The following is a 20,233-nucleotide window of genomic DNA, read 5'->3' as shown; positions in this document are numbered from 1 at the left end:
ATAATAGAAATTAAAGCAACTTTTGATTGTCTATCAAAAGTTGATAAATCGAAGGCGAGTTTGACAATGCTCAATATACACCAGAATTAGTTCCCTTGGTGATCAATGCAATGAAGTTGTATCCTTGTTGGTCCGGAATTATGACAACATTAATTGGATATAGAGAAGTTACTGTTTCAAGTAGCCATGTTGAAAGTAACTTTAACCAGATTCAGAATAGATTGTTTAAAACAGAACATTTACTCATTAGGGTGGATGATTTTGTACAAAAATTAGTATATTATTATAAAGGTGATAATTTGCTGCTACGAAATGCTGGTTTATTAAATACAAATACCATTAAATTATAATAACAAAACTAATGAAGAAAATGCATATACAGAATATACAGATATACAGGATTATGACATACACAAAGAAACGGATATAGAGGATTGTGAAGATATACGCATAGAAACTGATTTGGAGGGTTTTTAAGACATACATATACTGAAACAGATATTGAGGATAACGAAGACTTACACGCAGAAACGGATTTGGAGGATTGTGAAGGCATATATACTGAAACAGATATTGAGGATAACGAAGACTTACACGCAGAAACGGATTTGGAGGATTGTGAAGGCATATATACTGAAACAGATATTGAGGATAATGAAGACTTACATACAGAAGCAGATGATAGAGATAGAAATGTTGTAAACATGCAAAAGGAAACAGTTATAGGTGATAATGAAGATATGCATACTGAACCGGAAGTAGTAGTAAATGAAGAAAATAATATTTCACTTTGTTTAACTTGCAAAAATGGAGACTTTCTGACAGGAATACATGGATGTGTAAAGTGAAAAAATGGCTATGGACAATCAAGTGTATGTTTATCATGTGCTGAAGATGATAATTAAAATGTAGCTGAAGGACATTGGAAAAAAAGAGGAAAATCGACTTCATTATCTCTCTGTCGATCTGCGGAGTCATATCTTGTTTCCCAACCAGGATTTGATAAATTAAATGTAAACCAAAAAGGTTGTGAAAAATCTATATACTTTTTAAAAAATGGAATTGTTCTGCAAAGTAAGCTATATAATTTACCTAAAATAGGCAAAGATTTGCTAAGTAATAACTGTTCTCCCGATTCTTTATTGACAATTTTGGTATGTGCTGTAGCTGATAGTCAAATATTTTTTAAATACATAGTAAAACATAATAAATACATGGCATCGTTGACTAAAATAGATAAAACTGCTAAATTCATAATAAATATGATTGATAGAAAACGAATCGGAATTATGTACTAAGGTAAATCAAACTTTTTATGTTAATAACGGCAAATAAATAAAACCGAATTGAATTTAAAAATAAAAATGTAATATATTGATTTTTTTCAGAACTTGAAACATCTACAAGTGTTTGCAGTGTTAATAAAATAGATCAAGTAGGTACATCAAAACTATACCAGTGAAGTATTGTTGACCACAGACGAAATACTTAAGGTAGGTATTACATTTTGAAAGGGATAACCTAATTTATTAGGGGTGCAGTCATATATACAAGTGGAAATAGAACTGGATTAAGAGTAAAAAGTGGAAATTATAAAGCATATTGCTTTAGGCCTAACGATCGATGGGAAATCTATGATGACCAAAAAGAAAAAGTATTACCATCTAAAAACAAAAAAAATAATGTTGGATTGCTAGTATATACAAAGTAACAGAAAAATAAACTATGATAAAGCTGAAAAGTTATAAAAATTATTCTGTGGTTTTGTTATTGTTATGTATAATTAAGAGTGATTAGAGCGGGAAAATATGCTGGTGCTGGTGTAACGTTATCCTGGCACCCCAGCGGAAAATTGATTTTTCCGTAGAAAATACTTTGGTACAAATTACAGTGCAATTAATGGTAAAAAAAAAAATTGTCATTGGTGTGCCAGGGTAACCCACCTCAGAGAATTAGTACCTATCTGTCTATCTAGTACCTAATTAATAAATTGCTGTTTTAGTGTGTTATCAATTTTACATTATAATATATAGTATAAAAATATATAATACATGTATATAATTATGCATAATTCCATTATATATTATGATTATTATTTAATATTATATAATATCATTCAAATTTTTTTTTTTGAAAAGCCAGGGGTGTCGCATTTTACTCTCCTCTCAGCACCTATGTAATTATATATTTATTTTGTCCAATTTATTACAAAAATATTTATTTAGTTGTCTAATTCACAAAGATACTATATAAGTTTTACAATATGATGGATATATTATATGAATATAAATATATAATCAAATATTAATTGTGTTACAAATATGTACATATATTATTATATTGAAAAATATATAATAGTATATACTTTTATTGAGAAAAATTCATACAAATAATCATAATAAGTAAATGATGTGAATGATGTTGTATAATATGAGTTATGATCACTTGCATAAAAAAAATAGTTGAATTTTCTATTACGTGCATTTTAGTTTCAAAAATTCCCTGTAAATATACTATTGGCTCAAAAAATTAAAAATAACTCACAATACAATCAGACAATAGTCAGTCAAGATTTATAGTTATATGTTGACATATTATTAAATATTATATTCATATTTTTTACTTTTTATATTATACTTAAATTAATTTCGATTCATTAACTTTTATTTTATATTCGAAACATTTTAAGCTAATATTGATATCGCATCAAATAGATTGTATATTATATTTAGTGATTATTACGTATTATTTATATTATAGAAATGTTCTACCTTCTACCTACCTATGTTTATATACATATATTTTTTTTAAATAACTTTTACGGCTCAACAATTATAAGTATAAGTAGTATAATATAACTAATTTAACAATGGGTAACAATTAGACGATATGTTTATATTAGGTATATTGATTATATAATATTATAATTTTGGTTTTTTCCCGCTGGTTTTTTTCATGGTTTTTTTTTTTGTTGGTTTTTTTTTCTGAGATTCCACGTGAACATGTTATACTGTGCACGCGAAGGAACCTCAGGTTTAGAACAATTGTCTACACATAGGGTGAGATTCGCAGTACAATAAAAGTCTCACGTCAATTTTCATGTCCCAAATAATAAATATAAAATTATGTAGAGCATCTTATAGGCAATATAAACCCTGAATTCATAATTTATCAATTCAAATTCTAATGTAATTATTGCTCTTTACAAAATACTATCAAATATAAAATTATAAAAAAAAATTCATAACTTATGTTCTAAATAAATTTTTTTTTACAATTGTAAACGGTGATAAGACATAACATTTATTTAAAATTTCTTTATTTTCATGACTAAGAGTCTAGAATTAATGTCCAGATGAAGTTATTTTAACCCGAGTCAGAATAGGCCACAGGACTTTAACCTACCTCCTTGGCTCCTTATCTTTAAAGAACTTGGCTTACAATCCTACATGCTACAAATGCAAGAAAAAACCTTTTAATCGATTATATCGTGACTAAAAGTTCAAAATTTTCCGAGGCATGAAGAGTTTTCAGTTTTCACCAACTCAATCGCTATCCGATTAGCTCTTTGCAAATAAAACACTGATTAAATCTTCCAATTTTCCAATAAAATCATAAATTGAATCCATAAAATGTAAATAGGTAACTATAAATAATGTATTTTTGTGTCTCTTAGCCTTTTTTTCTGTTCTAAATGTAGGCTAATAACCTTTAATGTAAACGCTTTTACTCTTAATTTAAAAAAAAGGTATCTATTTCTAAATAAATAAGTAAAACATTAGAAAACAAATTTTAAAAGATAATATCGTACGCGAATATTGCAAATTTAGGCTAGCAATTTGTTAAACCGTTTTTAGTAGCTAAAATTATTTGATTATTTATAATCTTGCTATTGTACAACAGTGTATCATATCATAGGTTTTAAAAATTTACAATAGTAGTAATTAATAAATGATTACATATTTTATACATTCATATAAACTAATCAGTAAATCAGGCAACGTATATATTTGTGCACTGAATATTGATACCTAATACAATTTCATAGTTAAATTTTTTTTTTATTAAGTACTGAATATGATGGATTTAAGAATGAATACATAAAAAAATTAGAGTGCTTAAATAAATCAAAGAATCTAAGTCTTCCTAATCCCCCCTCAAATAGCCCGTAGGCACAGTAATCTTATGACTTATACGATTTGAAATCTAGTTGGTGTAGCATAGGTACAAGTGCTGAAGTGTGAATATTTTTACTAAACTAATCAACTAACGATCATGATGCGGTTGAGCTTTTAAGTGCCTACCAGGAAGTCGACAATTTATGCAGATCATAATATTATATGACGAAGTACGAACCACAAGCATATTGTTTTTTACCAGTGCTCACGCAACCATCACTCGCCCGTCTATTTTTAATAAAATTATTATAATAAACTTTGGTACTTTTTGCCTAATTTAGAATAAGTAACATAAGAAAACATTTATTTTTAGTGTTATTAATTTGTTATTGTTTAAAGTAAGTATGATTGTATATGATTGTATTATAAATATTTTAATATCACCAAAGAGGAACCCTGGCCGAAACTTATATAATAAAAAAAAAAAATGAGATTTATACCATGTATTCTAATATATAACAATTTTAACGCCTTATAAATTGTATTGTATTATTATTGTTCTTTATTTTTATTTTATTTATACATGTATTTTTATTTTATTTTATATTAACTATAGGAAATTGTATTAATTAAATATATATATGTATTTTTTATTATTATTATTTATTATATCTATAATTTATATTTTTTTATTTTATATAATTCAAAGATGAATTATTGCCTATTGGAACAATTACGGTTCATGATGGTAGACAGTATAGTAAAGTAACGGTATGTGAAAAAAAAAACCATTAAATGAATATCACTTTATTTATTCTATTCTTTTTAAAAAACTTTTCCCTGTCATCGAATTCAATACAATCTTAAATTGCATAAATAATATAATTTAATATTTGATTCCTCTTCATTAATTTTAATGAATATCAAAAAAATAACAACAAAAAATCCGAGTGTTTTAAATGAGTTTTTAATATGAGAAATACCCTGCAGTGCTGATAATATAACTAATCGGAGACCAATGGTTTATTTAAATCCACAACAATTTTTAAAGCAATATTCTAAATATTTATATAGTCTGTCAAAATGCTATTCCTTCATAATTTACATTTGTTTTACCATACAAGGGCAGACTTAGGTATGTGGTGGACCGAGGGCGGAATGCATTATGGGGGTCCCTATTATGCATAAACCAGACAATATATTTGTTTATTAAAATGTCATGAAATTATGAAGGCTCCTGAGCTGCAGCCCACTCAGTCCTCTTCTAAATCCGGCCCTGTTACCATATATTTAATAATTTAATATATTATAAAATATTTTACAAACTATATGTGTAACTAAACTATTAAAACGAATATTTCAAATTAATTAACTAACTTTTTAACATTCTTGCTGGTGTGTTTATTCCTGAAAAATATGTATGATATACTCCATTCAATCGATGAAATTACATATATATATATATATATATATAAATTAAATAATACTATAAATCATTAGCAAATAACTAATTTAAGTCAATTATAAATTGTTGGTAGGGATAATGTTTGTCAGGATTTCATTTATTACCAGAAAAAAAAATGTTCGATTATAAGTGTGTTGTATGAAAGGGAAATTTCTGATTTTTAGTTAATTATGTTGGAAACATTGATTATTTAATAATAAATATAATTATAAAAGAAAATGCAAATTACAATATTTAGACATTTTACATATTTTGTTTTTTATGAAAGCTGATATAAATCTATTGCACATACTATTATAATTCAAAGTATTTCTTCGGTGATTACTTGTATTATGATATTATTTTATATTATATTATATATTTATATCCTTGTAAGTTGTATTATAGTACATTTTATATGATATAAGTCAAATGATGATCCACGTCTCACTTAAAAATTATAGTATTAATGAAAACCTATGAGATAACACATGTGAATGTGCTTTCCTTTTAATAATTATTAGATTTAAGAAAATTTAAAAAAATTATATTGGTATTTTTTTATTTTTTTTTTTAATCGAATAGTAGGGCTTTGAAACTATAACCTTATATGATTACAGTAAATTTACATAGTAACGCTTTTGACACATTTCCTCTTTTATAATATCTTCTCATTATACACTAACGCAAACATCTGTTTAATGCTAATCTGCTATTTATTTTAGTTCTATAATTCTTATCTGCTACCCAAGATAAAAAGGATATCGGTTTGTATTGTATTCGAAAAAATTCCATTTATAGAGTAATTTTTAAACCATGTTTAGAAATTAAAGTTCTAATTAATAAGTCATCAAGTAGTCAGGATCGAGATCCGCTGTTTTAGTCTATTTTTAAAAGTTATATTACAAATTCAAAACATTTATTATTTTAACGTCGATTTGTTAATATTTTTCTTTTGGTTTTTTTTTTTTTTTAGGAAAAACAGTCTACCTCTTATCTATAAAATATCGATTTATATTTTTAGCTTACCAATATTTCTATTAAGTTCAGTCACCCCATTTTTAAACATCACTGGAAATAATAAAACAGAACAACATATTGTTTTTAATTACATGCATATTATCATGTTGGTACAATTTGGGAGTACCAAAATACACATTTTCAGGCTACTTTCAAACTTGTAACTCTTTCAGTTTTCAGTACGCGTATGCGTAATACAACTTACTTTTATTTTAAACGGCAACACCATTTTTTTTTTTTTGCAGATTCGATTAGAGTATTTCATTTAAAATTAGAACTATCAATTGATAATTAATTATATATTGTAAAGTTGAAATTTGATATTTACGAATAATCTATTTTTGACGAAATTATTAATATGTTTATCTTATACTCTTAAATCGAAATAATATCCCTGAATTTGTTAAATAACTGTTTGTAGATAGATAAGATATAAATATACAATTATTTGTTTTCGAAATTTACTCACTTTTTTGCTATTCATACTTTTTAAGTAATATAACTAAATATTATAGTTAGTATAAAGTTAACGAAAATGTATACACTACGTCACTACGATTTATGAATAAAAAACTAAAATATATTTATTTGCAATTATTAGTTTTAACTAATAATAACTACCTAATACATTTTTCAAAGTTTACGCATTGATGTTTCAAACCAAACACGATTCTAAACTTTTTAAAAATTCTATTGATAAGGTAGCATTAATTGGATCTTTACTTATCCACAAATATTATGAAAATTGTAAATGTTATTTTTTACGTTTTATTTGTTTAAATATCAGAGATATATTTTGATTTACGAATACCCATAAGTTTGAGTTAAAATTTCGTCAAAAACAGATTATTTGTAGGTATTACATTTCAACATTTGTCAATTTTGTAAACAAAAACAATTTTTTATACAAAAAAATGTTTTAAAAAAAAAGCCTACTCATATTTATATAAAAAAATGATATCCATATTTTAGTGTAAATTCACTGTATATACCTATATATTTATAATAATTTTTATTTACTTACACATACACTGATAAAATTTATTTTCCTGTCTAACACCTTCAAGCTTGCTTCCTTGTTTTTGAAATGCTTTTCCTGTTAAAATTATGTGTATATCAATTTCTTAATCATTTAAAAATGGTATATGCTATGTTATTATTATATATATATATGTGTGTGTGTGTGTGTGTGTATTTATAAAACGTAATATAATAAACTGTAAAAAAAAAAAAAAAATATTCTAATTATTATACATTTTATTAAAATAACAATCGTCGTTCAACTTGAACAGAAGATTAACATTTTGCAGCTATTGCCAATTAATATAATCGGTCTGTAACATTATAAAAACCAAGACCTAATTGTTTATTTTTCACAGGAAATCAATTCATTATAGACGAACATATTTATGTATTATATAAATATATAATATGTTATATATTATGAGCAGCGATGTAGTACCATTATTTTCAACATATAATAACTGCGTATTTTTTCACATGGTTGATACGGTGCCTGAGCATGTGATGCTCCACAAAATGATACATTCAAATGTTGGTAATTAGAAATATGATGATTTACACCGTTTGTTATTTGATCGACAGAGAAATCTCAAGAAATAGGAAGTGAGGATATATAGAAATCTCTGAAACAGCATGTATAATCAGGTGTAAATTATTAGAAATAAAGCGAGCACATTCTCGCCAGCCAAATTTAAAATAATTATTTGAACTTTATGTTTTGGAATTTTTAAATAACATGAATAATTTGTACTTGGAATATTTCTAGTTCAAACTTATTACAACTTTTTTTCTAGCTATTTTTCAAGCTACTTTTCTATTCATCAAGCTGTCGGTTGTGGTTGTCAATATTTAGGGTCTTTACAATAATTATATTATATCTTTAATTAACTTTTATTTTGTTATGAATAATTTTAATAACTAATTACTCTATACTCCGTACCACGAGAGAACGCATACGGCGGCCGACCAAAATTGGTTCTTCTGCGCATCCCCAAACGTTACTCTGCCATAGGGAAACCGGTTTCGATAGCAGAGAGACGCGGGAGGATGCGCGAGTCGTATGCGTTCTCTCGTGGTACGGAGTATATAAACATTAAATGTGTTGTTAGATGATTTAATAATAATAATTCACTAACCTATTTTAGTAATAACTTCTTGAGCGTATATTTCTAAAAATAAAAATAAAACAACTTAAATTAACCATCTATAATTAATAAATATAATAAATTAACTATAAATTATTAGCTACTTTAATTCAGCTATTTTAATATGTGTTTAGTAAATACTGAATAATTGTAAATATATAATATTTATTTAAACGCCTTATTGTGAAATTATCTTAATAATAATACATAATTAAGTAATTAAGTATCGTAAATTGTATGTGTTACCGTCAATGATGTAAATTACCAGATAATAACGTAAATGGCTAGCCAATACCATAAAATCCTGATACTAGTACTTAGGTACTAGGTAGTAGACGATATCATCAATTCTTACTTTTTAGGCATAAACTGACAACATAGGCAATGTTATAAAAATCATAATATGTTTTGCTTACAGATTTACAATTTTGAATAGAAAATTACCTTAATATCTAATATTGATAGATAATTGATATGATAATTTTGTTTAATATTTAAATTAGATCAGAAATGTATAAATATAATAAATTATACATAATAACTTATTTTCAAAATTTAATGAACAGTACGTGACACTTTAAATTGCATAAAACTTTTCTTTTTTACAAGCACATCTGTTAGTTTTACATCCTGTTTTACAAATACATATAATATATCCTTATGATCCCACGATTCCATAGCTCATGAATGACACGAACGGTAATTTATTTTTCATTGGTAGTCACGATTATTTTTTTATAGTTTAATAATATATTTTCAGGACACGAAAACAATAATTGTGATCTAGACGATCTAGTGAACCTATGCTTAAGCATTGAATTAGAATATTGGAAAGGTTGGTGGTAGGTACCTACTATAATATAGATGGCAGGTGTACCTATTCGATAGAAAGCTATCAATTTTTACTTTAGTTAATAGGTTCCTACCTTTTAATGTACGACAATCGACATTTTAGAGTCAGAAAATCTATTATCGCGTACTTTAGTTACAATAGTAAAGTCCCGTTGTCAGGATGTCTGGAGTGAAAATCAAACAAATGCTGTATATTATATTCGTTAACAATATCTATAATACACAATATGAGCAACTGAATTACACCAAATAATATTAATATAAATAACTGAAATACAACAAATAATATTAATATAAATTATAAATACAGTAACGCCCCGAAGTCATCGGTGTAAGATAAGAAATACTAACGGATATCAAAACAAGAATTTAAGATAACATGGTCACGATTTGCCGGGCACGTGGAACAATTCGGTGCAGGCAGTCACTTGAAAAGTCAAAAACTGAACTGCGGTGTGCGGACTGCCCGACTGTTGTACGAGCCGCCGCAACAGTCGCACCGCTTTAACGGCTATAGGTGAGTTGCGGCCCGACATGTCATTAAAACGTGTTGAAGACCGGTGAATTATACCATATATTATATCACTAAATTAATAAAATTGCGACTCGGGAAGTTCATTCATTTTGTGCCGGCAATATCGCCAGTATCTTATCTAAAGTAGATACCATAACGTCAATAGTTCAAACGAAAAATATTACAGTGCTAGTCTGTTCACCACTCAGTACCTATATCTACGAAGACTACGAATTCTGTTTGGGTGTGTTTACAGTATGTTATATTATAAGTGCGTTATGGAGTTTGTAAATAGTGAAAAATCGAAGCCAATTATTCTCTATGAAAGCTACAAATTTCATTTTCACAAAACACTAAACAATGACGTACGGTTATGTATGGTTATTGCAATGTCAAGAGTTGTAAGTGTTTTTTAAAATTATCTCCTTCAAATATAATAGTTGAGAGTAATTCTAATCATAGCAACAATAAAAACGACGAAAAGTAATAAATAGGCAAATATTAAGTAATTCTTTGAAAGGAAAAGCCATAGAAGACATTTCTTGCAAACCTTTAAAATTAATTCGTTCCGAATTGAAGAAAGGCGATGTATCGGCTTTGACAACAAATGATTCAATAATTCGACACAATGTTCATCGTGTCCGTTTATTTGTACTTCCCCCTCTGCCAAAATGCTTTAAAGAATTACATGCTGCTTTGGAGCCATCTTTGTTTATCAACGACAAAAAAATTTTTATAATTGGTTTTTCTACTACACAAAACATAAAAGTACTGTGCGATATAAATAAATTTTACGTAGATGGAACTTTCAAAAGCTGCCCTAAACACTTTTATCAAATTTTTACCATCTATGATTTAAAGAATGATGTATATTTACCACTAAAGTTTTTTTTACTACCCGACAAGTGTAATAACGCGTACAAGTGTGCATTTCAATATTTAATTCGCCATTCCATGTCCATTGGTCTAACGTACTCTCCTACTAAAGTTGTTATAAATTTTGAACAAGTTATCCTCAGTGCTCTAGCGGAAGTTTTCTCTAATGAAAAAATAAGAGGATGTCGATTTCACCTACGGCAAAGTTGGTGGAGGAAAATTCAAAGTTTAGACTCACAAAAATGTATAACACAAATATAGATGAAAGTTATTATTCAACATTTTTTTTTGTTTTGCCATTTTTGAATTTTGACAACGTCATTGATTTTTTCACTTATGACTTTTTGGCAATACTGCTCGCTAAAGATGATCGAGTTGTACAATTTACAGACTATGTTTTCAAAAACTATATATCCCCGGACGCCATGTTTCCCCCAAATATTTGGGTACAGTTTTTTGCTATCTAGCTGTAACCATACCACTAATGGCTGTGAACGTTTTCATTCACACCTGAATTCAACGTTCTACTCTAGTCATCCTAACATCTATAATTTTATTGATGTGTTAGTAGAAATTCAATCAGAAACGTATTTCAAATGTAGAAGCAATGGAATAAAAACGAAGAAAATATGTGAAAAAGAAGCATTTGATAACAATTTAAATTTAACATATGACAAAGCTAGCACAAAAAGAAATAGAGCAGTGTTATTTCGTTAAATCATTAATTTTTAAGTTTTTGGCCAACAAATAATCTAAAAAAAACCATTTTACCATACATTTTTCCATTTTTACATAAATAATAAAAAACAAAAAAAAAATAAATAAATTTTTGGGAGACGACTCAGCCAACCTCCTCGTGGTGTCTTTTCTGGGTAACACTGACAGGCTGATATGAAGTGATAAATAAAATATGGCCGCAACTCATAGATACGTCTGTTTCATAAACACGGGCCACAACTCGTACGTTATTTAGGGTTCGGGACGCAACTCACCAACACCGGCTTCAACTTTGGACCTAGGACGCAGTGTGGCCATCTGGGTGTCACAGTGCCTAGGCCTTAAAATTAAATAATAAAAACAAACAAATACGTCGCTAACAATACGTTATTGTTAGTACTGATCATGAACTAAAATATATATCTTAGTTCGTGGTACTGATAATAGTGATTATAGATAAATGATAAATCGATTTTATAAAGCAATGCAGTTTCTAATTTGACAAAGAAATAATTGATTTAACCATAGATAATAGAAGAATGAATAGGCCATGCAAGCTTATCACACTGGAATTAATTGGAGAATTTTTTTGGTTATAAGAGCCAATGTTTACATTTTTAATGTTATCAATCTATCTCCAATTATTGCAGAAGTGAGAAACCACCCTTTCACATAAATAACCGTGCGCTTTTTTCTCTTCCACATTAAAGACCGCGACCACTTGCGTTGTATGCTTTAACATGGCCTATCCATTCTTCTATTATCTATGGATTTAACATGTTCATTAATTATGTCTGAAAATCCCGGAATTATCGTCATTATCTATTATCTAGTATATTATATTTTCTAAATGCATCAATACCTGAAAATAATTGACAGGTATTAACGTTATTTCCTATCTAGTCAATATCATATGCTGTATAATTGGATTAGAAATGTCGTAATTGGCTAGACATTTATATGCAAATCTCTTAATTTACGTAACATATACAGTAAAACCTCCCATAACGGACAATTTTTTTAAGAACAGGGACATTATTAATACTTACCTATAGGAAAACCTCTAAATCTAATCCAAACAAAACTAAATCTACCACTCATTTTTTTATGTTTCTCCAAAACTTTTCAACATTATAACATTATTATTATCTTTTTAATTTTAAAGCTATTTAGTTATCCTATCACTTTACATACGCAATTAAACCAGAAATTATGCAAATTATTATGACAAATTGAAAAAAGGTAACATTTTTTTTATTAAAAGTTAGAATTTTTAAAAATAAATCTCATATTACATCAAATAATACAAGTCCTCTCGCCAACTAGACGGCTGAATAAAAAAAAAATAAAATGATTATAGATGAAAATATAATTAAAACTCTTGATATTCAATAGGAAGCTAGGCAAAACAAGTTACTCTACAAAGTCAATATTGAAAAAAACTAAAATAATAATGAAAATAATTATATTATTACAAATCCCAAAACTTTATGGCTACTTGGAATACTAGAATCCTGAATCAGTAGTTTTAAAAGTAAAAATAAATAATAATTATGCAGAGTCTATGGGCATTATAACTCTCTTGAGATGAACCTTTACCGGGAAAACTTGAATCACAGTAGAGTTGTTATACAAACTAATAATTAGTCATCTGGAAACCAAACAACTCAACGATACATAATAAGTGTAAATATTCAGTTAAATTTTTCTATTGCTGAAATACATAGTTTTTAAAACGCATTCAAAACTGGTTACAGTGTAGTGTTTATACCTACGACACTAAAAAAAAAACGATAGCGAAAACGAATTCAATTTATTGTATTCGAAATCTCGGGTTTCCTAATTGAAAGCTATATTTATTTCAAGATTCAAGATTAGAACTTATATTACCTACCGAATTCAAACAAATTTGTCAATCACACCCGAACCTTTTGATTTTTGGAGTGATTTGACAGAAGGGTTAGCTGAACGCAACCTCACTTGGCTCACTTACTCAAAATAAAACACAATATGTAGTAAACAGAATCACTGAAAATTTGATATGGTGAGCTAACTGGTATCATATGTTGGTACAATAAAAATTGTAATTTCACGTGGTGGCTATCATAATTAACCGATAGAATCAATTCTATGGTGATTTGGACCAGAGTGATTTTTACGGGAACTAGTTCGATGGCCACCTATACACCAAATAATTAACTATTGTATTAATTATTCAATAATATCCAGAAAAACACTCATGATTACATAATCACTCCTCATTTAATTAATCAAATATTTTATTTAACCAAACATATCATATTTAAGAGGTATGTAATTATTTTAAATCAAAGTAAACTATTCAAACGTATTCTATTATAATTTATAATATGATTTTATAAATAATTATTATAATTATACATGTAATATAATTAATATACTTTTCTACTTAAAATACATTAAGACATAGACTTCAATTTACTTACTGTCTGAACTCTGAAACACAGTTTTCACTCTACGGACTGTTGCAATTTTATTATTAAGTCATTAATTTTATAAATTATTATTATAGTTATACATATAATATAATTAATATACTTTTTTACTTAAAATACATTTTAAGACATAGACTTCAATTTACTTACATCCCGAAAACAGATTTTTAAGTGAACCTACTATTGTTACAATTATTAAGTCATTAATTTTATATTATTAAATTAAATTTAAGCGTAATATAATTTTTCTAAAATCAAGATGGGTATTATATAATTCACAAGTTTATTAAATTGATTTATAAGTAAAATAATTACAGCATTTAGTTTTTCCAGCATCTGATTCATTGTCATTTTCATTTTGATTATCTAAAATAAAACATGGGTAACTTAAAATAATCGTTTATTACATATTATACAATACTATAAAAAGTTTTGATTAATTAAGTAAATTTAATGTATACCAACATACAATATTTTTTATGAAAATATACGGGAATCAAATGTTATCAAATAAAATCAAACTTATATAATTCAATAAAATATTATTTTAGATTCTGAACGAAGTGATTTATATTTATTAATATTGTATTGATTTTACAATGATGTGTGTTTTTTTTTTGTGACGGAATAACGGGAATTTTTACGCAGAACCGGTTTTTGACCAAATCGATATTTTTAAATGGTTGTAACTCAAAATCTAATCACTGTAAATACTTGAAACTTTCACCAAAATATTTTGACTTTTTTTGAGTTATTTATAGACAACTGAAATTTTCGATTTGTTTTTTGAAGTGTCGATAAAAGTTTTTGGCTGAGACAAAATACTTAAAGATTTAATACAAATGTCCACATAAGTTATTCTTATGGTGATTAAAAAATGATAAGAATACATAGGTACGATTTGAAGTTCAAATATTGACGAAATTCGTCAAAATCGTGAATATTTGCAAATTATTTTGTAATTGAAAATTCATTAAGTTATTTGTATAAGTAGCTAAGAGTTGAAAATTGAATGCAAGATTTTCCATCAGTTTAGATTACAATAATTATAAAAGGACTTAAATTTTGATGTATTCAGTCCATTAAAACATAAATCACCTTTTTCACCAATCACTGGAAATTATATCCTAGGCTGACAAATCATCTTTGTTCAGAATCGTTTTTCGTATACAATTACTACGGTTATATGATGGCGTTAAAACGGTTTGAAATTAAATCGTTTTAAAATTATTTAAAACAGTTTAGCTTAAACCGTTTTCAGATGTTTATATACGAACATGTTATATTAAATCGGTTTATCAAATATTTCATAAACCGTTTTAAAATTAGTATTTTTCTCCTCGACTTTAGTCGTTTATTCCAAGTGAATAACTAATAATGGATTAATTCATATTTTAAATTTTCATAAAAATAATTAAAGCAAAACATATCTCACATTTATATGTAGGTACATTTGATAAACCGGTTTAAGTATATATAACAGTTTTAAATTCATAGCGTGAGCATTTTAAATTTTAAAACGGCTTACATATTTTAAACCGTTTTAAATTGTTTACATGACATTAATGGGTTCTAATTTCAAAACGATTTAATTTCAAACCGTTTTAACACCATCATATAAACTTAGTAAATGCATAGATAATAATATATACATGAATGGAACATTCCTATACCTATTGTACACGGTATACTGTAAGCGAAGAGTCTACTAGTTACCATAATGGTTATATACGGTAACAGATACTGGTTTATGATAAACAAAATTTTTATCGTTATCAATAAACAAATTAACATTATACTATTGTTATCGTTATCATTTATGGTTGATACCACACCTAAATTATAGTATATATATTATTTATCTATATTCTATATATATTAATTATAGTATATTATATAAAAATTATGTACTACCACTTTGGTAACTAGTATGCTCTTCGATCACAGTTGAATACACGGTATGTCCCATCCATGTATATAATATTATCTATGAGTAAATGAATCCTATCATGAATTCAAATTTAAAGCTCCTATAATATAATATAATAGTGATCCACACGGCACCTAAGGTACAGCAGAGCGGTACCCACTTACCCGCTTTTTTTTTATTGATTATTTTACAAAAGTATTAATTAAATTACATATTTAAAATTACATTCACTGCACGGGGTAGTAATTTGTTTCATCCTTATTAATTATATCTACTTTATATGATATGGAATGTTAGATTACTTACCAAGAGCTTTTTGTAATAAATTGAGTAAAGCTGTTGGAACTGAAATATATATTTACGTATAAGTAGATATATTTTAATAATATAATATACAGAAAAACCAAGGTGGATATATACGGCGGACCAGCTCACAAAAAAAAGGGCCTATAAATTACTTCAGTTATTTTCACCACTAGAGCGCTCTGTTATCAATTAGTATCCCATGTAACCACATGTAAAGAATGAATAATAATATAGAAACCAAGTGATTTGAACATTATTTTGAATTCTTCAAACGTAATTACTTTTATTTAACTTTATTTGATGTACATTATAGTATTATTTTATTTTATTAACGTCAAACTGGCATTTACAAAAAATGTAGATAAGTAAGCACAATAAATAACAGAATAATAATAGAAATTATTAATTAAACAATTTTAACAATTCTATAACAAAAGAGAATATTAGAATAAGAACAAAAGAAAGCAACTTAGAAACAGTAAATTATAGTTGTAAGTAAACAGGTTATAGAAAAACAATACTTAGTTATAAGATTTATTAAGCGGCATTAGCACATAACAGATTATATTAATTTTATACTTTTACACATAGGCGAAATTACGGGTCAGACCATGGCCTGATAGAATACTGTCTGTATATCATTGTCTCATGATACTGACTTAGTAATTAGTAGAATTTTTTTTTCATATTTGTCACTTGACCTGTCCTAATAAATTTGTCTAGTTCTGGCTATGCTTTTACATAATATATGTATTTATATATTTACATCATTCTTAGGAGCTGTAAAAAGTGAAGGATACTTAACATTGGGAGTCAAAGCTGTATGTTTCTTCCTATGTTTTTTATTCCCAACATCACAACCAGGAACAAAACATTTGTTGTTTTTACTCATCTTAACTTTTAAGTATGTCGACAGTCGTTAATAAAAAATAATTATAATTATTATAAATTATAATATTATATTATGCTGATCGCCGGAAATCAGTATGCTGCAAAGTAAAATGTATCCGCCGGCCGGTACCTGATCAGCTGATGATAAAAACAGGACACCTATTGCAAACAGCGCACTCTGTCGAAATTATTATTTGTAGTAAATACGACGTACCCCTCTAAACATATGGGAGGGTGTTCGCTGGTCCACCGTATATATCCACCTTGAGGCAAACCTTGTGAAAATATATCCATATATACGTTATCAAGCGATAACAATAAAATTATCAAAGAATAACCAAAAGAGTCACCGCTGAACACTCAAAAATCTATTCAAATTATTGGAATATCAGTGTAGCCACACTTTTTGTAAATAACAAAAATGTATAATTCTTTTTATCTGATCACACGGATTTGCTGATGTTTACATACATTTTGTCAATCATGTTTTACTATTTTATACATAATTTTAAAATTAATTAATTGTAAAAATAAATTTTTTAATATGTATAAAGGTCACTACAATATAAATGTAGGTAATTGTAAAGATATTGCACACTTGTAATTATAATAAATTTGTTTAAACCTACAATGTATTTTGAGGTATATAATATATTTATTCAATTTATATGCATATCACATGATTTTACTCATTTTGAGATGTTTAGAGAAAAATATACATAATATACATAAAAATTGCTAAAATTAAACAAATTAAAGCAAGTAATAAAATATAGATCATAAATAAGTAATAGTACCTAGTTATAATAATTATAATTACTTCTAAACTAATAAAATAATAGGAATTACAGACGTGTAACAAGTTCCCCAAGGCTGATCTGCTTTTGTGCCATTTTGCCAGTCTTTTCTCAAACATAATTGTTAGGACATATTTCAAATATATGTTTGACTGTCTGCATTTCTCCGTATTTACAAAGTGGAAAGTCTACCACATCCCATTTATGATGTAGGTAGTTGCATCTTGGTTTTCCTATTCTTATTCAATTAAGCGTTTACTATTTAGCTCTTGTACTATCCCTATCAGGGACTTTTATAAATGATTCCCTAATTAGATCCCCATTTCGGGTCACTGTATTTTCCCAGCGTCTCGTCAATAGGTATTCTACAGACTTTTTTGAGTTTCTTCGTGTCATATGGAAGGGTTAAACTTAATGATCAGCGGCGGGTGTTTAAGGAATAAGGATGTAAGTCTGGTGGAGCTATACCGCTATGTTGAAAATGGTGGGTACCCGATATAATGCTCATAGTGTGATTTAATTATACATCAAATCAAGCATCGTGAGCGTGGCTTCTAGACCACACAGATGTACAGTATTCTGCTAGGTACGCTATAAGCTTTTAAATTTTAATTAATTTGTTCAATATTACATTATGAATATTTATGATCCAAAAAATGTTTAGAATAAAAGTATCGCTAGAACAATAGAATAATTTGAAATATCTTTCTATCGGCAGCACTACTATCAGGTGATGTGAAACAGTGCTCCCTAGGGAACCGTTGTTAAATTCAAAAGGTTCATTCAAAAGGTGTCTCTTTTAATTATTCAGTATTCTGTGGTATTACGTAACATAAAATAACATATAAATAGTAAATTTGAAATTAATGAAACTTGGTGTATTATTTTTTTTATTTTTTTAATAATTATTATAGGCTATATTAATGTATATTATTATATAATAAATAATAATTATAGGCTTAATAATTATTATGTTTCTGGTTCAACTTATATATAATCAGTAGTCGAGGTTACAAAGAGAAAAAATAGATGTAAATATTATGTACATTGTACATGCATTTATAAATTTAAATTGTTATCACTTTACTTATACAATCTATATCTAATATTATGGATATAATATCACAGAATAAAAAAAATAATATTAAAAAAAATAAATAATATTATTCTGTGATAATATTATACTTCCAGATGATAACAATAAATTGATATTATTTTAAACATAATAATATGTAGTATAAATAATTTAATTGAAATTGAAGGGTCCTTTTTAGAAATAATCGTTAGTCATCTAACATCTTATAAGTCAATTCAATTAATCTGATTTTAATAATAGGTACGAACAATATTATAAGGTGTAACGTCACAGTATTTTTTGCACCAATATTATTATAAGCACAAACATACCTGTACCCATATTGCCACTAATGAGCGTACCTTATTTATATATTATTATGATTATCGCGCGCTAATGCAGAAATGACCGCAGTATTATGCAATTAATGTTCCCCGTCCCCCCCTTCACCATGCAGTGTTCGTCGCCGACGTGCCGCGGTTGTCCGCCGCCCGTCGCCTCCAGCGCTTTCGTCGCGTCCGCCGGTACGGCCCGCAGGCAATTATACCATACACCCCGAAATATTGTAAAGTCCCGTAATATACCTACCCTGACCTTCCCCACTACGACATCAATTGGACAACACCGACCAGCGACCGGACGCCGTCGGCCAGCCGTCGTCACTCAATTTTTCTGACTGAACCAGACATCAACGTCTCAGCTGTTTTACCGTTGTTCTTTTTCTTGGCTCGCTCAACCTCGTGGTCGAACGTCCGACCGAATAAACAAAGTCTTGTTTATTGTTATTATTTTTTCATCTACATCAACGCTGTAACGTCCGCCATGAGGGGCTAAACACCAACGCGGGCCCGATGTGGGCGAAGCCGCCGTCCTACCAATGATTGACGCCGGTGGGCCATGTCGACCACGTGTATGTGTGTCAACGGTCACCCGACCAGCCTACCACAGCCGTCGGTCAATCACCTCAACAACTCCAGTCATCAGCGTGGAGGTCACGTCGATTGCGTAATATATCTCTCCGAAAATCCATGTTCCCCCCAAAACCCTTATT

At 27.8% G+C, this 20,233-nt stretch overlaps 1 protein-coding gene across 10 annotated transcripts in view; it reads right to left on the bottom strand.

Annotated features, from left to right (window-relative positions):
* Positions 1-20,233, bottom strand: part of LOC114130702 (uncharacterized) — an 89,339-nt gene that overhangs the window by 19,219 nt on the left and 49,887 nt on the right. For 9 of the 10 annotated variants that reach the window (XR_007604515.1, XR_007604514.1, XM_050201974.1 and 6 more), the window contains 8 exons: positions 16,420-16,458; positions 14,499-14,549; positions 14,334-14,363; positions 14,175-14,210; positions 8,742-8,774; positions 7,607-7,678; positions 6,592-6,633; positions 5,496-5,525 (listed from right to left, as the gene is read on the bottom strand). Coding sequence is in view for 8 of the 10 variants with exons in the window: in XM_050201974.1 (XP_050057931.1) it covers positions 5,496-5,525; positions 6,592-6,633; positions 7,607-7,678; positions 8,742-8,774; positions 14,175-14,210; positions 14,334-14,363; positions 14,499-14,549; positions 16,420-16,458 (333 nt within the window). In the remaining 2 variants the exon portion in view is untranslated. The remainder of the gene's footprint in view (positions 1-5,495; positions 5,526-6,591; positions 6,634-7,606; positions 7,679-8,741; positions 8,775-14,174; positions 14,211-14,333; positions 14,364-14,498; positions 14,550-16,419; positions 16,459-20,233) is intronic. The other variant, XM_050201971.1, reaches the window with a different exon arrangement.

This window comes from Aphis gossypii, chromosome 2, assembly GCF_020184175.1.
Source record: "Aphis gossypii isolate Hap1 chromosome 2, ASM2018417v2, whole genome shotgun sequence".
Classification (NCBI taxonomy): Eukaryota; Metazoa; Arthropoda; class Insecta; order Hemiptera; family Aphididae; genus Aphis; species Aphis gossypii.
Note: the sequence above shows the minus strand (reverse complement) of the source record. Positions and strands in the feature narration are given on the sequence as shown.